The sequence below is a fragment of the Tinamus guttatus genome, unplaced genomic scaffold (genome assembly GCF_059628265.1).
Source record: "Tinamus guttatus ecotype Peru unplaced genomic scaffold, ASM5962826v1 Tinamus_guttatus_pri_ptg000213l, whole genome shotgun sequence".
In the NCBI taxonomy this organism is placed as follows: Eukaryota; Metazoa; Chordata; class Aves; order Tinamiformes; family Tinamidae; genus Tinamus; species Tinamus guttatus.
This window is the reverse complement of record NW_028288747.1, coordinates 1,336,787-1,355,503: the sequence shown is the minus strand read 5'-3', so window position 1 is coordinate 1,355,503 and position 18,717 is coordinate 1,336,787. Positions and strand designations below refer to the sequence as shown.

The window sequence follows — 18,717 nt, the reverse complement described above, 5'->3', positions numbered from 1 at the left end:
GGTGATTATGTTTCCTCTCCTGAGCAGTGAGCACAGAACTCATGTCTTCTCCATCTGGGGTGATAAGTCACTGCTGTCGTCAGCATGATCGTGGTCATGGTATGGAGCTCTTGCATGTGTTGATGAGCTCAGTAATAATATGACTTAAACATATTAAATATTATCTCTTTGTTAGTTTGCCAGCAGATTAGAAGCATGCCAAGTGTTAAAATAGGTTGCCACTTACTGATATTCCAGAAGAAACATATTTTCTCTGTGGTAGTATATTAGTCAGAAAGAAAGGAAGATTTTTATTCCACTTCTTTCCTTATTAATCCAGTGAAGTAAATATTGATGAATCCTTAACAATTGTCTTGAGACTTCTTTCTGGTCCTCATTCTTTATTAATAGTTATGTCAATATCTACTACTTTAAATTATCTGTGATATTGACATATCTATTAATTATTGGTGATATAGGAGGTGATGCAGTTTACAGGAGCTGTCAGAAGTGATGTTTTCAGAGAGAACCGTCTCATTTCTCACTTTGTAATTCATTGAATTATGACAGAGATATATATGCTTGTTAGATTAACTGGGTTGGAGGGGGAAGCAAAATAGTTAGAATCACTATTCCTTTCTTCTGGTGAAATCATGGGATTTTTGGGTGCTCCTTAAAATTTTAAGTTACCCTACTGTTAGGCTACTGAGTAAACAAAACTAGGAAAATGCTTCAGACCTCTGTGGGAAGATGAATTGGGCAGGCCTAGGCAAGCTGATTGACGTACTTTTCTCCTCCTTTAACAATGGATTTTTCAATATTTATTAATGACCATATAGGGCAAATAGAAAATTCTGTGAAGGAAAGATTGCCCTGTACGAAATTAGAGATGGAGTGATTATGTGCTGTTCTTTACATCTACTGTGCAAATTTTGTAATTAAAAAAAAAAAATCAGAATTAAACATTAATGGTATCCTAACCAGCTAAGTTCCTAAAACAGTAGTGAGACTGCTTCTTGCGGTTCTAAAACCAAATTATCGTGGCATTACTTGGGCGCTGTTTAAAAGGCTTAGGGAGGCTTCCCGAGGAGGCTCATTTCCATCCAAATCAAACTGAGCACAAGTGTAAAGCCACCCTATTTGTAGTGCCTGGTGGGACGCGTAGGGTGGCTGCTGTGTATGAGGTATCACAGTGTAAGTAATTTGCCTGCGTAAGCGATCTATAGCTCACGGGTCAGAGGTCTTGATCGCCTGTGACCCAGAAACAAGAAAAGTTTAGCCTTTTTGTGTACATAAAGTTTGGCCACTTCAGAACCTCTCCAGTGTGCCTGTGCTCTGCCCCTGCAGCTTTGTGCAAATCTCCATCCAGCAGTAACTGCTTCTTAAATTCTTTAAAATAGTACCTGGCAGGGACTGTTTGGCCTCCCAGAATGTGGATAGTAAATTTGTTTGCTTTCATAATCAAGCTCTTGAGGTGAATGATATATTTGGCTAATGATTTGTTGATATAGGTGAGCAGTAGCCTAAACTGATTTAGTGGACAGCAGTTGTGTTCACATGGCCTGGGCAACTTTGGATATGGTGATTAGTCTTCTTGTTTTTCCTTATCGCATAAAATCTTGCCTGACCCTAATGCAGTGTAAAAACTTACCCAGGTTACCTGAGAGCAGAACCTATTTCAGTTAAGTCAGGCATCCCTTAGATGCAGGAAGGGATTTTGTCAGACGATCTGGTATTTATCAGTGTGGCTGCTGGACCGGGCAACAAGGGAAATAATCCAAAAATATGCCAAAAATTTGAACACGAGCAAGGAATTTGGTGCAGTCTCCTGCCCAGTCATGAGTATGTTCTAAGCATCATTTTAACCCTCTTCCTATGGTATGCTAACCACTTTGTGAAAGTCTCTCATTTTGGCAATGAAGTTTTTATGGTTAATTACATCTCTCTCACCTTGTTTTTTTTTTTTCAGCTTTTTGTTTGTTTGTTTTTCTTTCTACAGTACTTCTGTACTAACAACAGTCCCCTGAAATATATATTTCACTCTCCTTTCAGCAAAATAGTTCTGAGGATGGTCAAATTAACCTACATAGTTACCCATTTTGTATAAAAGTCTGATACTGAAAAGATGTGCATGTGCTTGAAAAGTTATTCCAAGCAATGCAGTTGAATATATGTATGCATCATGTTTTAGGATAATAAGAGATTTCCTGTTCTACTGGAATTTTTATGATCCCCCCATAAGTAAAGACAGGATGGTAACAGGCTAACCTAGAATGAAAGAATAACTAGGCAAGGATGACAAGTATGCAAGCAGAAGGGGCTGATTCTGTATGCGGTGTGTAAACTCTTCTTTGTACAGTGTAACATGCTTTAGTGATAGATACTACCAGAGTCTTCCATGAAAAATGTAAGATCAAAGTCAGTTACTTAACAAGCTAGTTGTAATTCTGAAACGGGCATGCCACAGCTACAGTGCTGTATTTACTGATTGTCACAACTTAAATATTGTCACCTGTAAAAATTAAAGTTATCTCTTTTATACATGACTCCTAGTCCTTCACAGGTTAGATCCAGCTATTAATTTTTTCTGAAGGGATGGGCATTTTACAGGTCAGACTGATATTAAAATAATGTTTAATAACTTTTTTTTTTCTTTTTGAGTGGGCTGTTATCTATGTGAGCTGTTTTTCCACTTTGAAAGATATTCGTGATTCTAAAAACATTTGTCATTTTAAAATAGGACTACTTGTTATTTTAAGACTAGGGTTTCCAGTCCCACATAACAAATAAACATGTGTCTCTTGGGAATAGAGCTACTAGCCTAACTACTAACTTGGGCTCATTGCACTAAGATCATTGAACATTACTCCTTTTGATGTACTGTGTACATGATATATGAGAATGAGTGAGTGGGTGTTGCTTGGAAATGTCCTCTGTTCATCCATAATATAAACAGGTCTTGCTTACTGGTCCCTAGGTAACCACCAGTTTCCAGCTCAGTGTTTAATCTGCAGTCTCTTGGAAAGACTGTATGTTGGACCTGGTTCTGTTTGTATTAAAAAGTTACCTAGAGTTCATAGAAATACCAATGATTTACAATAGATTGTACAGGTTTTAAGGAGATATATGCGTATATGTATGTCCTAAACTGAACATCCCAATAAACAGTGTTCTCTGTGTATCATACTTACTTAAGTTGTAAGCCTGCTCAATTACTGTCTGCACACAGATCCATTGACTGTGTGTGTCCATATGTTCTATGATGGACAAATTAAAAGGAGAAACAGAAACTTAGCAAGAACAGGAAGCTACAATTGGCTGCTCAGTAATTAATGTAGCTATTTTCTTTTTTTCTCAAACTAATTTGAGACAATAATAATTAATAAAATGGACATTTTTTAATGGACATAATTTCAGAAAATTCAGTATGGTTTTAATTATTTAGCAGTCCATATTACAAGTTTGACGGCTGTGGACTTTTATAATAATGAATGTTTTCTTTTATAGCTGTTTTGCTGCATAGTGTGATACAAAAAAGTACTATGAACACATTCACAGCTGTAGCTTTTAAGATGAATGAAGGATGAACATGCCTTCCAGACCAATATGAGCACATTTTGTGTTTTGTCAGACATAAAAGCAAGGTCATCAGATTAAAAATACACATTACACTAATGGGTAAATATTTTGTTCTTCTAGGAACCTTTAAAAAAGAAAAAAAAGTTCTCAGATTTAAATCTGTTCTGAGCAGTATAGCTCAGTATATATGAAGTTGTTACCTTGGGTATTATAGCTTGCTTAGCTAGGGCATGCCTTTAAAAAGGACCCCTAGATCTGCTAGTAGTGATAGTTTGTTCCAGCATTAGCCATGCTAATTACAAGTATGTGCTTTACTTTTATTGGTAGTTTTCAGAATGTTGATCTTTCGTATTTTGCTAGTTTAAATAGTTGTTTTGCATAACTTCCCTTGTCCTTTCCTTTGTTTTAAGCTTTTCAAAGCCCAGTGCCTGAAGTAAGATTTACAGCAAGACTAAAGATGCATCCTACATCTTATTTAGTCAGTAAAAACTTTATGTTCCTTAACAGAACCCTTAAGTCAAAGCCAAGAGCATCTAAAATGAACTTTCAGGATATAATAGGCCACTCAAACTGAAAAGCATAAATCTTGCGAGAGCTGGCAGCCACAAACGGCATCTTAACCACAAACCTAACTGAATATTTTATCTTATATATACAGCCCTTGGTCTATGAATGTGTTTTTCCAGAAACAACTGTCGGTTGAATGACTTGGGCAGATGTCACTGTTGGTTGCCAGTCAGGCCCGGCTCTCCCTGACGTGCTGCCTGGCACGTCACTGTCAGCCTGGGCAGAAGACGAATGCACCGCTATGCACGTTTCTTGCCAGATGTTCAATGCACATTGCTGTCCATTGGTTCAGTGGGGAAACTAGAAAGAAAGGGACAGTAAGTGTAGCATCCATCCTGATTCTTGCAGGAATACAATTGAGAGCCCCCTTTGTGTACTATACCACAATTTTGAGTCTCTTCTTATTTGTATAGTGGAGATCTAAATTAGGAATGCATCTCTTCTATGGGAAGCTCATGTTCCTTCTGGACAGTCGGATAAGACTCAAAAGAATGAGTCATTCCGGCATTAGACTAGTTTGCTGGAAGCACTTAAACTACGTCATAGGAAGGGCACGTTTTGCAATATAGCAAAAAGTGTGTATTTTTAATGAGACACTTAAAAGATGATTTTTTTTCAATCATTGTGTTTAAATTATAGTAAATCTGAAATAGTTATGTGCAGCATCTCTAAGTTTATAGTGAGAGGTCGGTTTGTCATGGAAAGCTCCGAGAGATGCAATAATAAAGCATATACGAGTCCTGTTTGTTTTCCCGCTTGGATCCAAGTGTCCTGCTGGCAGCATACACTTACAGCATGTTTTCCTTATTGTATCCTCCTTTCCTTACATGACAGAAGCAAAGAATATCATTTAGATCAAACTCTGCTCAAATCTGTTAATTTTCTCTTCAGTGGTCACCTAATTTCAAAATAGCCCTTGTGAAATTCATGAGCAACTGGTCCAGGAGAAAAGAACATTTTAGTCATGTCTGATTATCTGGAATTTCAATCCTGAATCATCAGCTTGCTACTACCATCATGAAGATGTAGTCTACACTTTTTATGCAAAAGTCACCTTCCATAACTTTCATAATGAAGTTATTTTTTTCAAACAACTTTTTTTTTTTTTTGGAATCCACACATAGATGAAATTCCCTTGGCCATCAGTGTGTGGCTAGATGCCGAGCACAGCAGAAAGAAACAAATTATATTGAATTCTATAAGGTTTTTGTTGCTATGCATCAGGTTACACAGTGAATGATAAAGATTAGAAGACCTGTTAAATGGTCCACTGAGTGTTTGCATGTAAAGTTCGGTCCTGCTCTGTGCTATTAATGGTTGAATATAATGACTTCCACAGTCATGAATTGACTGTCTACCACTGACCCTTGCAAAAGAGACGTTGTTTAATGCTTGCTAGAGAGAGACTTTTCTCTGTAGCCTGGGACTTAAATGGTACTGTTTCCCAAAAGATCCTGCATTAGAGAAATTGCAGAGTAGTGCCTCAGTCCCTGCAGGATTACAAAAGATGATGTTATGAATGTGTGTTGCCCAGATGTATATGGGACATATGAGAAGATGCAGCTTGTTTAATATAGATGGAATCATCTGTGATTTTTAAAAAGTCAAATTGCTACCTGTTCATTACCAAGAAAATGGAAATCATAATTTTTCAACTCTAAGCTTCCTTAATTTGAATATTTATGTGACTAGGCAAATGCATTCTTCTGACTTGTGAAACTTTCCTCAGTTTCATTCATCCACTACAAATGACACTTACAATGTAACTTTTCAGCTGCATAATGCAGGGAGATTTAACATCTATATTTTCTCAGATATGTTTTAATGGAAACTTTCCAGGTACTTAAAAATATCAATACCGCTTCAAAGCAGATGTTCATCAGCTTTACTGTTAATTGGGAACATGCATCCTCCTCCTTCCCACCCCCCACAGATCACCTATGGCTTAGGGCAAAACTGCTGAATTACTAAATTACTAGAGTGTTGAGTAATTTACCCCTTGAAACTATCTTGGCACCAGAACACTGTGAGGCAACCAACAAAAGTAACACCAAGCTTGAAAAGGACCCCTGGGGAGAGCTGAGAAGCTGAAAACCAATAGAGGTAACCTCTAAAGCAGACCACTTTGTAGAAACTGCAATAAAGTATAGATACAGAAATAAAGGGTATATAGATAAGTGACACATTCAGCAAGAGTAACTGCCAGTTACCCAAAAATGTAAAATTTGCTTAGCGTTCTGTAAGCATTCTGGTGGCATGCATATGACTAAACCGCAGGATGCCTTTTGTATATAAAACATTCCCTAAATATTTATTAATATATTAATATATAAATATTGTTAATTATAGTCCTGTCAATATTCTATTTAAACTTAGGCCAAAAAAATAATGACAGTGACAATCCCCAGCAGACCTAATGAAGGTTTGTGTTGCTTTCTGCTATTGCAAGATTATTACATAATATGTAATAATTTAAAAGTCAGTAAGGATCACAAGGATCACAAATGAAAACATTTGGTATTTGAGTATAAGTAATATTTTCATGAAGTATAAATGTATTATAATAGCGTTAGTGACAGATTTTCTACTTTTGACAGATATCTTGCTGTCTTATGTTTAATCTTTGGAAACAATAACTGTGACACTGATGTATTCAATGCTATTGTGCCTGTTGTGGAAAAAGAAACACAAAAAAGCCTTGAGAATAAGATATTCTGTTTAAGACACACTGAGACAAACCAGGGGGTAAATCTGCCTGGGAAAATAGGATTTAAGTGTCTAGAAAACAAGATTAGCCTCTTCCATTTGATATTTGATGAAATCATGTTGAACTGAGATGTTTCAGAGTAGACAGCTCCTGCTGAACTCACTTTTTCTTCTTTTTTCTCAAGTGGAGAGCAGAGGCCGCAGGCCCTGCTGTCCTTTCATGTCTCACACTTCTGTTGAGCCGCCTCTCATGCAAGAACTTCTATTGCATCCACTGACTAACCACAGCCTCACTAACAGCGTTCAACCTTAGAAATTTGGCTGGAAAGCCATTATAAATTCTTACATAGTGATTTTGAATAGACTCAAATTTGTGTGACTGATAGAATGTGATGCTTGATGGAGGTTTTTTTGGCCTTGATGAAGTAAGAATACATGGTAGATAGCATAATGTAACCATAGCCTTTGCAGCCTCCTCAAGCAGGTAGAAGAAACGGTAAATATCAACAATTTCTTAATTTAATAAAATCAAGTATAGGTTATGCTTCCGTACTTGATAGAAAAAGCAGTTTATCTGCTTCTTTTATTATATTATATGCATAACATAACAAATATATAGGCAATAAAATTTGTTGTATGGTTCAATGGCCAAATTCAGGCAAATATTTTCTTTAGTGAAATTATTTTCTGGTCATATTTTTTAACAGAAGTTTAGTGTTCTAATACTCTAGAATTACTGTGCCTTGGAAAGATAAAACTTTACATAGATGTTATACTCTTTCAGTTATCTCTGTCTTCTATGCTGCAATTAAATCAGTTGGGACTTTTTTTTTTTCTCTAAAGAAGCACTGAAAGGATTTTTTGTTTGTTTTTGTGTGTGTTGGGGGCTTAGGGGGATTTTGTTTGTTTTATTGCAAGGAATCTTAATATATGGGTAAATATACCATATTGCTATTTTGTCATCTTTAGGGTGGACATTTGCAGTTTGTAGTAAGCATGTGTATGGGCGTGTTGGACTTCTCTAACATTTGAAAATTCTGCGCAAGTGTAATGTTCAGAGATGCTGAACTTTGGTAACTCTTACTAAAACCTGACACTTCTGAAAATAAAAATAATTGCTGATGGATATAAATGAAAGAATACCTAGAGCAAAATTATCTTGTTTTTTTAATCAATTTTGTTCTTGTGATATACACAAAGGAATAATGGTGCCGTTTCTCGGTTAGAACAATATTTATAATTATAATTTAAAGGGATCAGCTTGAGGAGAGTTCCTACAAGTGTGTTTTGCTGAAATGCCATGCCTTAATGCATGCAAAATGTACGGAATGACAGAACAACGTGCAAGTAAAGAAACTCTATCAGTTAAGCATCACTGGTTTGTGAAATTCCAAGACTCTTCTTGAAAACATTGCTCACAATAGCCCTCATAGAGTTGACCTGTACGTATAATCAGTCAAGTGTGTAACTGTTTTCAGGATCAGTGATGATCCAAGTTATGCTTTCAAATCAAAAGTGTTCTTCTGTGACAAGCCAGATATGCAGAAATGTACTTTGTTTCAAGTATCTGTATTTCAGTTATGTTAAACTTGGAGAATTTTCTTTGATTAGAAAGCTTTCTATTTCTCACATCTTCAAGTAATGCTGTGCTGACGTCAATGAGCAAATAGGTTAGCAACTCCCAGCGTTTTCTTTTCCTTTGCAAAGGAGTTGGGTAATATTCTAAGTCTTGCCTGACGGGGAAAAAATACTGTTGTTACTTTTTAATATAGTTTAGTTCATAAAAATTATTTATAATATGCCATCATTAGTTCTTAGCTATTATATTAAAATGTATATTGCAATAGGATCTTACATTTATTATGTAACAATTTTCCAATCTCTTACAAAGCAATGGATTTTCTTTATATTTATACTTTGTCTGTACTTTCTCTTCTGTCCTCTGCCTTAGATCTCTCAGGAAAACCTCGATATTATCAAAAGTACTGAGTTTTAATTTTCAAAATGAAAATGATCTTTCTTTTACTGTTGTATATAATTCTTCATTCTCAGCCTCTATAATGTCTGAATATTTTTCCCCATTAACTAATTTCCTAATTTTCCAGTAAAGTCTACTGAATTTGTCTTTGGCCATATCTAAAAATGACTGGGTAGGGTTTTTTTTGTTTGTTTGTCTGGGGGTTTTTTGGTCCAATAAGAGTTGTCTAAAAATAATGAACAAGAAATAAATCCAAGCAAAGAGTAATTTCATCCATCTTTTTGAAAAAAGTTTATTTTCAGTTCATGCAATCAAGCACTGATACTGTTTGTTGAAGTATGTCATTATTCCCATTGCTTCATTTTGGAAGTTATATTACCAAGTTAGATGCTAATTTTATGCATTTTGATTTTTTTGACTTAGCTTCACTCCCCTTCTTCCTTGCCCTGCCCCCTTCCCCCCTTTCTTAATATATTTCTTGGATACCTCCCTATAGCATAGGGGTTCCACAGGAACAAATTTTAGGATGTAGCTTCTCAGTTAGGGTGTAGCCTCTCAGCTACCTGCTTTAGGACTGATAGGACCAGTGTGGTCCTATCTTTAGGGGTCTCAAAATTAGGCATAAAGTCATCAACAGAGGGCTGTCACCAATAGAGAGAAAAGTTGTCTTAATGGCTGTCCCAAAATTCCTGCCTCAGATAAACAGAAAGAGTTGTTTTTTGAAAGGGCCCTCTCTTAATTGACTGTAATGCGAAAGTAAACAGTTGGCTTCAGAATCTTAAATCTGAGATGGCAAAAGTTAGGTGATATCCTGTTCTATGTGCTTTTGTTTATTTTTTTTTTTCCTGAGTGAAGTCAGTTGAAAAATATGCCCACACAACTAGAATTGAGAACAATTGTAGTTCTCCTTTTGGATTTCACATTCTTTGGGCCCTTGTGAGTCACTGAATGCTGGCATGAGGTAAGGGGAATATAAAGGCAATTGTGCCCTCAAGGCGTTCTGGCATTTCCAAGAATTTGGTGATCTCTTTGGCTTCTGAATGCTGGAACAAATACAGTTCAACTGATGACTGAAGAAGAGTTCAAGCAAGCAGAAATGTTGCCATTTCTGAATGTTTGCATGATGGAAGTTAGTAGAAATAATTACCTATATAGGAATAGATTATTTATTTATTTTCACTGAGAGAAAGCAGTTGAATGTACCTTGAAATGTCAAGCTGACAGTTTTGTGTTCTGTTAAAATTAAATCGTTTACTTTGCATCTTAGGAAAGAAAAGTGAATTTGCTTATAAGGCCAAGTGTCCAAGCCAACCTGAAAGAATGAGTAGTCTTATAGTTACTCTCACTGCTGCGCAAACATGAAGCTGACTGTTGAAATGAGCTTTCTTAAGTATCAACTATGATAATGTATATTCAGGTTAAGCATTTGAAAATTCAGTGAATTTAGTCTTGGCTTTTCTGACCTTGACTGAGAATGGATTGAAAAGTTGTTTTATTATAATGACACCCAGCATTGTTTTATCATGGGGCATCTGCTACACAGTTTTACTAATATAGGTCACATGACAAACAGCACCTTAAAAACATGAAACTACTATTCTGTAACCTCCAGACTTTAAAGTTCTGTTTGGAAGAAAAACAAATGTATTTTCTCCCATATTTTTACAATCTCAATGATTTTGCACTTCAGCTACAAATATTAACAGCTGGGCTGTTAATACAGCTGGCTAAGGGAGAGCTATGCTGTTAAAATCACTATATGAATATGTCCCTTTCTCATTTGAGTAAGCAAGGATCCTTTAGAGATATATTATCAATATACTTAGATAAGAACAAGAATAATCTGTCCAAAAAGAAATCACTTTGAAAAATCATTCTGTAAAAGCTGTAGAGCCGTTCATACCTCCACTGCCATAGTTGCCCTTGCAAGTGCAGACAGAGGCGCCCTGCAGTTTGGGATGGTTGAGCCTCACGAGACCTCAGCAGCAAAGCCGTGCCCCATCACCAGTGATTCCTTGACTGCACAGCACTTTTACAGTACAGGGTCTGCTCCTGGCTGGCACCATCTCCAGGGAAGAGAAAATTGGAAGAGATGTATACCCCGGATTTTTCTCCAGACTTTTTAGGTGGCATAACTGTGAGTGACCCTATAATTATGCAGCTGACTACACTATGATTATGCACAAGTTGCTGGGGCATTAGGGAAGAAAAACAAAACCTGTCAGGGAAAGGAAAAAAAAAAATGAAGAGACAGCTGGCTTTATGACAACCCAAAATTTTAAAACAGAAAATGTAAGCAAATTATCCTTACTTAACCTCTACATCTCTGAAAATTATTTTAACATAATGATCCATGTATCTGAACCTTTATATATAAAATATATATATATGTATATAATATCAGCAGGCTTTAGCATTTTTTATGTTTGTGTCTATTCTTTTTACCTCCTCCTTCCTCTTTTCTGATCTGCTGCTTGCTCTGGGAAGATGCCATCGCTGCAGGGAGGCTTTCTAAGAAGCTGGGGTTGTTTTTTGGATTTGAATACATTCAGACTTATATTCATTATCAGTAGAGATTAGGTTGAGTTCCACAGCTGGAATCTGCTACTGAAAATGGTCTGTTGCTCTACCCTTTGCACTCAAGAGTTTTATGCTGGGACAGATTAGTTGAAGTGTCCCTGTGGAGTATAGCTGTAGGTTTGTGGTGGGATAGGAATTTCTAAAATAGATTAAGCACAGCATGCAACCTGCTTTTTAGATTGGCAGTGACTGCTTAAATTCAACTTACAAAGAGGTGAGCAAGCAGAAGGACCATGGATGTGCTCTGCTCAAGGCAGCCTTGGCTGGGAGATGATCTATTTCCATGTTGCAGGCATGTTGAGTAATGGAGAGTGATTAACACATTAGGTTAAAAGGAGGAAACAGCCAAGCATTCATCTAAGAATACCTCTTATTAAATATATTCTCTAACTAGTATGGCTTTCACTGTGTCACAGGGAAGTAGGATCTGTTCATCCAACCTCTATCTTATATGCTTAGGAAAATGAAGTTTCCTGGGCAGCCAGTGATGGAAGGATTTGCTTGTGGCCTCTGACGCAATCTGCATATCAATGCAGCTTTGTTCTTTAATTCTTTGTCATCACTTTTGTGAGTGGGTGGGTGCTGGCTGGCTTTTGGAAATTGAAAGGGTTGAATTTTGAATTCTTACGGATGATAGTTCCTCATGCATCTGTTTTTTGTGCCCAGGGTATATCCATAGGTCTCATAGCAACAATAACACTCTATTGAATCAGCATAAAATATAATATGTTTTCTTCAAAAAGCTTTTTACTAAGGAATTGCTTAGTAGAGAACAAAACTTTCATCGTGACCAAGTTAGTCATGCCCAATGCCAAATTAAAAAGAACCTTTGGAATATTAGTAACAGTAACCTGATGGAAGATTGGAAGATTGATATGTACTTTTTTATTATTCTTCTTGGTTTTGTTATTTGTTTAAAACAAAATAAAACTCCATTTTATTATTTTTCTATGTGTACAAAAGACAAATGCAAGTCTTTTGGTTTAGCTTTTTTTTTTTCCCCACTTTTTAAGATGGAATGATTATTTCTAGTTTAAATTGCCACAGTAGTGGCAACAGTACTCCTTTTCTTTGCGGAGTGTAAAAAAATCTTTACAGATTTCCTGTGTATTTGCTTCTAAGCCTATTGGTTAGACTGATTTGTGGTACAATACTGATGTGTAAAAATAGGTACTTTTGTTATGACTGAGTATTTGTGGTCTGAAAATAAGATTGGAAGACAACAACAAATTTACTTTGTGGTTTGGATCTAAATCAGCAAGAAATTGATTCATTTTCCCTCAAAATACAAGAAATGTCCCATAGGCTCAGGCAAACTTTCCATCTAGACTCTCTATCAATACCAGCGGTCTGTCTCCGATATGTCCAACTGGACATGATATTTTCGGAGAGTGCACAAAACTGACTGCTTTCACCTTGCACGTTTCCAGCATCTGTAACTCATTTGATTAGTAATGCTGGGCAATATTCCTCTATCCTTTTTCATTTCTTTATTTATAGTCCCATTTTTCATTAATTTTTCTGGTCCCTTTCTAAACCTCGTGGTCCTGTCTGCCTCCACTACCTTTGAAAGTACAAATCGCAGAAGTTCACTACGAGGAGTATCGAACGAAGCGGCAGCAAACCCACAAACCTTTCTTGTGTTACTTGAAAACCAATCTCCCATTTTCAACTAATCTCCTCATCTGAAAAATGAAGGCGGACCTAAGCAAGAATGTCAGATCTGAATGTCCACAGGGTTCAGCTGTTTGGGTTTCTGAATCAGTAAAATAGGCTGAACCAAAACATATAGCCCGAATGAGCAGCTCGGGAGCCTCGTTCAGACCTTCAGCCAAAGTGTGCAAGTCTGTAACTCACGAATAATGGTTTTGCTGACCACGCAATTGCGGACAGCAGTGATGGAATGCATGGATTCTGAACATGTTCTTTATCTCCTGAGACTGCCACTTTGAAGAATACTGCTAGAAGGTATGTATCATGTTAAGAGTTTGTATGTGTAGTGGTCGCGTGCTGTTAAATCCTAATGTTTTGATTGAATCTAAATTTATGTATACAGTGATGTGGCTTCAATTGTACACAATTTAGATTGTACACAGCTTTTGCTTTAGAGGCAGCATAAACTTATGATCAATCATTTTATTGCTTATAGTCAGAGATTATAACTAGGAACAACCTTGCTCAATTAGTAAAGAGATTTACTAGTTGATAGGAAGCTAAATCAATATTCTGTGCTACCAATTCTTGTGTGAGACATTATGTCACGAGAAGGAGGAGGGAAATACATATATATATATATATATATATATACACACACACATACAGTTAAGAGACAGACTTTATGTAAGACAGCTGAATAAAACGTGCTTTTTTTTTCAATTCAAATTTAGTACAATTTTAGAGATGAATAGTTTGCTTTGGTGAGCTTTTCTTGAGGTGCTGCCTGGTGCTACCCATTTTTTTAATTCCATCAGCCCCCTCCAATACAGTGAGGGTTGCAGGGGTATATCATTGGGGAAGTGTAATGTCATCTGCCAGCAATTCTGATTTTAACAGTTTAGAAAGAAGATCCCTGAGAACAAAGGAAGCCAATTAATCCTGTAAGCCCTGAATATCAACCACTGTCAAAGGGCTAAAGAATAAAGATTCTTATCTTATTAATTTTCAAGAAGCACTATTTTTTACACCAAAAGAAATCAAAATTCCCAGATAATAAAAAAGCCCAAGTTACTAGGCTAAGCATTGCAAACAATGATTTTGCAACAGTGGCATCTCTCATTGGATTAAAGTTATTCAACTTGGCAATACATTAAGGGAGAATAAATGGATAAAGCTACATTTCAGAGTCTGTAGCTGAGGGTTTGGCATAGAACAGTTTCCCATGGTTTGTGTTTTACGGAGAAGACTCCTGATCAAAGTCAGGGGAAAGATTTCACTTGCCTCCGGTGACTTTCAAGCCACCATACTTAGATCTTTTTCTAGGATCACATGAGAAAATACTATTGCAGGCCTACATTTCAAAAAAAAAAAAAATCTGCTTGTGAGGAACGAGGAAGGTCATTAAATTAACCATACAATTAGTAATACTGCAGTACTCCTAAATGTTTATCATAAATCATATGTGTGTTTTACATAAACGGGAGAGTTTGAGGAAAGAGACAGCAACCTGCAATCCAATGTGGCGTTTTTTTTTCCCCAACCTTCTGGAGGACTAGTTTTTCAAATTCAGTTAGATGCATCAAGCAGTATAAGAAGTATTTAGTAAAACTTGAGACCAAAAGATTCAAGGGCCAGAAGGTTCACTAGTGACTCAACTGTTTTAGTAGTTTGATATTGAATCTGGCATGTTTCTTTTGTCATTGTTCTACATCTAGCAAGGTCTTTTTTGTAGTACCTTAGGTAGGGCTTTGATATTTAGACTTAAGACTCCGGAATGGTGCTTCTGTATTTGAGTTGCAGCACTTAGGAACAACATTGCCTGTCTCTCGAGTCTTACATTAAATATTCATATTGAATTACATTAAATACTGAAACTCATCATTGAGTCCTTTTTTAAAATTCATTTTAAAACTCTTGAGCATGCCTCTCTATTTCTGTTCAAGCAGAAGATCCAATAATGTTTTGAATCAAGCACAAACCTATGACTAACTAAAGTTTAGATATAAGGAGAACTGAAATGGCAAAAGAAAACATTCAACAACTTGGTGTTTTAGCCTTGAAAGTTCTAAAATAAGCAAACTCTACAAAAAGCAAACACACCAAATTGCAATAGCATGCCACTGCTTTTTTTGCTGCTGTTGACGCTTTTTAATTCCCTGGTCTCAGCTCGTGTTTCTAACAGTGGCTCCTCCCTGAGTTTTCCTACTGCTAATGATTACAGATAGAAAACAGTTATTGAAACACATCCTCACTTCAGAAGCAGGATGTATAAGGCAGGAACACATAAGGTATGTCTAGACTTGGAATAAGAATGTGCTTGACAGATGTATATTACACCAACTTAATTAAGGGGGAGTCTGGATTTTTTTAATGTAATTTTAAAAATACACTGAGAAAAATTATTTGAAGGAATCTTAGAGTTTACATCAACAACTCGCTTTGTTTGTCAACAGTAGTCATCATTGCCTTTAAAAGATATGTATTTCTGACTACTAAGAATATATATATTTTTTTTCCATTTGTATTTAGATCAGTTCATTACCACTGTATTAACTCTGCTTAAAACTTTAACTATTTTATAGGCCTTATCTGGGCATTTTCATGTAAATTAAATAATCTTTAAAATTATATTTGCTTATTAATTTGAAGATGACTAAAGGAATACTAATCTTTTGGTGGTGAGCAAAGGAGGAAAGGTTTTAAATTAGTAAACTTTAAACTAGCCATTTTTTATGGGACTGAAAAAAAATGCAGCCTGAAAGGAGGAAAAGCTTTATAAAGTTGCTCCTTGGCCTCCTATGCTCCTTTGCATATTCACTCATTCGTACTTAGAAGATACGATACAGTAAATTACAGAAAGTAAGTGAGCAGGTTTAAAACCTTGAAATCTTGTGATGAGCCTGTGACTTACAGTGCCATGACCGTGACTACGAGCTTGCAGTTGTGACACTGCAAGCTTGACATAGGGAGTAGTCAGTGGAAGTGCTCTCTGCATTGAGGTGTTTGAGCCCATGATGGAAGTTCTGTGATTTAAGGAAAAAAAAAAAGGATTGAATGAGAACGCAAAGCACTGGGGAAGTGATGAGGGTGGCTGAAGCTTTTACAGCACAGTGTGAACCGTGTGTTTCCTCTGATTTCGTGATCTGGTTACAGAGAGATGCTCTTTGCATGATACTTGGGTCTTGAAATGGATATTGTCAGGTGAGTGTTTCATTAATAAGTTGCAAAAGAGTTCAGTTTCTGCAGTAGTTTGTGGTGATTCTGAGAGTTTTGTCTAAACCAGGAAGACAGCATTACTGGTTTGAGTTCAAGCACGACAAGTTTTGCATCCCAGAATAGGTCCTCTGGCTTCAATCCTGTGCTTTGATCTGCAGCGCTGTAAGGCTCCACTGAAGGACAGTAATTATTGTAATTATAAGGAATAAATAGTACGGAATGAAGCCTAGAAGGTACCTAAAGTGCCGGTGCGTGAGGCAGCGCTGGGCTCTGCCGTCCCCTCGGGGGACGAGGACGAGGAGGAGGAAGGCGCCCCGCGCGGAGCCGCCTGCAGAGGGCGCCCTCGCCCCGCGCGGCCCCGCGCGCCCCCGGCCGCGCCGCAGCTCCCGGCGCGCCCCCGTGCGCGCCCCCGGCAAGCAGGGGCTGCGCGGGGAGGCGGGAGCTGCGCGGCGCGCGCCCGCTCTGCCGCCCTCCCCTCCCTCGCTCCCTCCCTCCCTCCTCCTCCTCGCCGCGCTTCCCACCTCCCCTGCTCCCGAGCAGCGCGGCCTCGGATGTCCGGTTTCCTGGTGCGTTTTTTTACCTGGCAAGCTCGGGATAACTTGGGTGAGAATCTGCAAAGCGCCTGGGAAAGTTGGGAGCTCCCGTGCGGGCGTCCCGAAGCCGCCGCTCCTCCTGCACCTTGTCCATCCCGCGGATTTTACTGCCTTGGATATTGCGAGGGGAGGGAAGGCGGGCGGGAGGGGGGCCGCCAGCAGCACGGGGGAGGCCGCGCCGGAGCGTCGCCCGCCATGCACTTGCTGCGGGTGCTGTCGCTGGGCTGCTGCCTGGCCGCCCTGCTCCCGGGGCCGCCGCCGCCGCCCGTCGCCGCCGCCTACGAGTCCGGCCAGGGCTACTACGAGGAGGAGCCCGACGCGGGGGACGCCAAGGTACGTGCGGGCACTTTCGGGGGTGCCGGCGCCCGGGGAGGAGCTGCGCGCGGCGGGGAGCGCCGGGCACCTCATGGGCACCTGATGGGCGCCCGGGCGCTGCGCGGGGAGCCGCAGCCTCGGCCGTGCCCCGCGCGCGCTCCCGGGGCGGCTCCGCGGAGCGGGCGGCTCCGCGCGGGGCCCCCCGGCTGCGCGGAGTGCCCGGGAGCGGGCGGGGGACGGTGACACCGAACCCGGGCGCTTTCCCTTCGCCCCGAAGTCCCTTTTCAGCCCCGCTGAAAGCCGCCGTGACCCGCTGCGGCGTGACAGGGTGTCGGGAGGCTGTAACTTGACACTTGGATTTGGAAGCGCTGCCCCAGACGCGCGGATAAGGGACCCCGCACCAACCCCGGTTGTACCTTAATTGTCACTCGTGCTGGGAATTTCGTAGCTTAGACCTCAGGTAGCTTTCGGGAAAACTTGTGCAGTTCCCACTATGCCCATGTATAAGAAGACTGTATAGCATATACTTATATAAGCACGTGACGTTGTTAGAAAGACCTTTGATGTCCAAGTTTTGTAACAAATCTGACCCTCATTTAGATGTTCTTAAGTTTTGCAACTTGTCAAAAGCAATAATGACCCAGCTCATTCATTATCCCCTGAAGTATGGGAAAAAAGAGTACAAAATGTGTGAATTAAAACTTCAGCTGCTATTCTGCAGGGTTTTTTGTAAGTTTAAAGTGATAATCTGGCTATGAAGTAAGTTTAATACACCAATGTAGTTCGCTCCACTGTGTTTGGCAGACTTTACTGTAGTCAGACTTGGGTTCCAATAAGCACAGCTAGTTCTGACTATTTGCAATATCCAGGCTGTTGTAGACCATGTGTAGCCCACAGAATTCATGCTTTCCAAATAATATTCTGAACAGAAAAGGTTACTGAAGATACAGACTCAAGCATTCCAGTTGGAGCTTGAATGCTTTTATTTTATATCCTTAATGCTATAAGTGACTATTATATTGCTTAAATGCTTAAACGTTCATCAAGTATTCTGAAAAGCTGAATATTTAAAAATTGGAACACAGTATCAATCCAGCTGGTCACTCACTTTATCTTATCACTAGGCTATTTATAAAAATGCAAAACTTAGTAGAGGACAGCTCTTTCCAGCCTGTTGTTTCCTGAATAAAACTGTTTTTTGGCTTATAAACCCTCAGAACAGCTTGTGCTGAAAAGGTAGGAAGAATCCAAGCCGGAGCACGGTGTAAACTTGGTACCCTCAAATTGCGGGTGTAGAATGGTTCATAGTAAAGATGTTCTTGTGAGTGATGCTGTATGTTTCCATGCATGTGCTGTAGACTGTTTCCCTGTTTTTAAAGAAACCTCAAAGTCTATAGGAGCAGTCAGTGCAGTCTAGACAGGTACAAGAGTTCCTTGGAAAAAAGAGAACTGTAAGCAAAGTAAAGGGAAAAAAAAGGTCAAGAGACTGGGAAGTGAGTGGGTAACCTGTTAAGCAATTATGCTGGCAAAAAAATTGTTTTTGTGCCT

At 38.8% G+C, this 18,717-nt stretch overlaps 1 protein-coding gene and 1 long non-coding RNA gene across 2 annotated transcripts in view; both read left to right on the top strand.

Moving 5' to 3' along the window:
* The window catches only part of LOC148594692 (uncharacterized), a 524,454-nt gene that overhangs the window by 429,524 nt on the left and 76,213 nt on the right, over positions 1-18,717 (top strand). The gene's annotated exons all lie outside the window — the stretch shown is intronic.
* VEGFC (vascular endothelial growth factor C) overlaps positions 17,026-18,717 on the top strand; it is a 72,069-nt gene continuing 70,377 nt past the window's right edge. Inside the window, exon 1 of the mRNA XM_088524623.1 lies at positions 17,026-17,187. Within this exon, the coding sequence (XP_088380749.1) occupies positions 17,050-17,187 (138 nt within the window). The 5' untranslated portion in view covers positions 17,026-17,049. The remainder of the gene's footprint in view (positions 17,188-18,717) is intronic.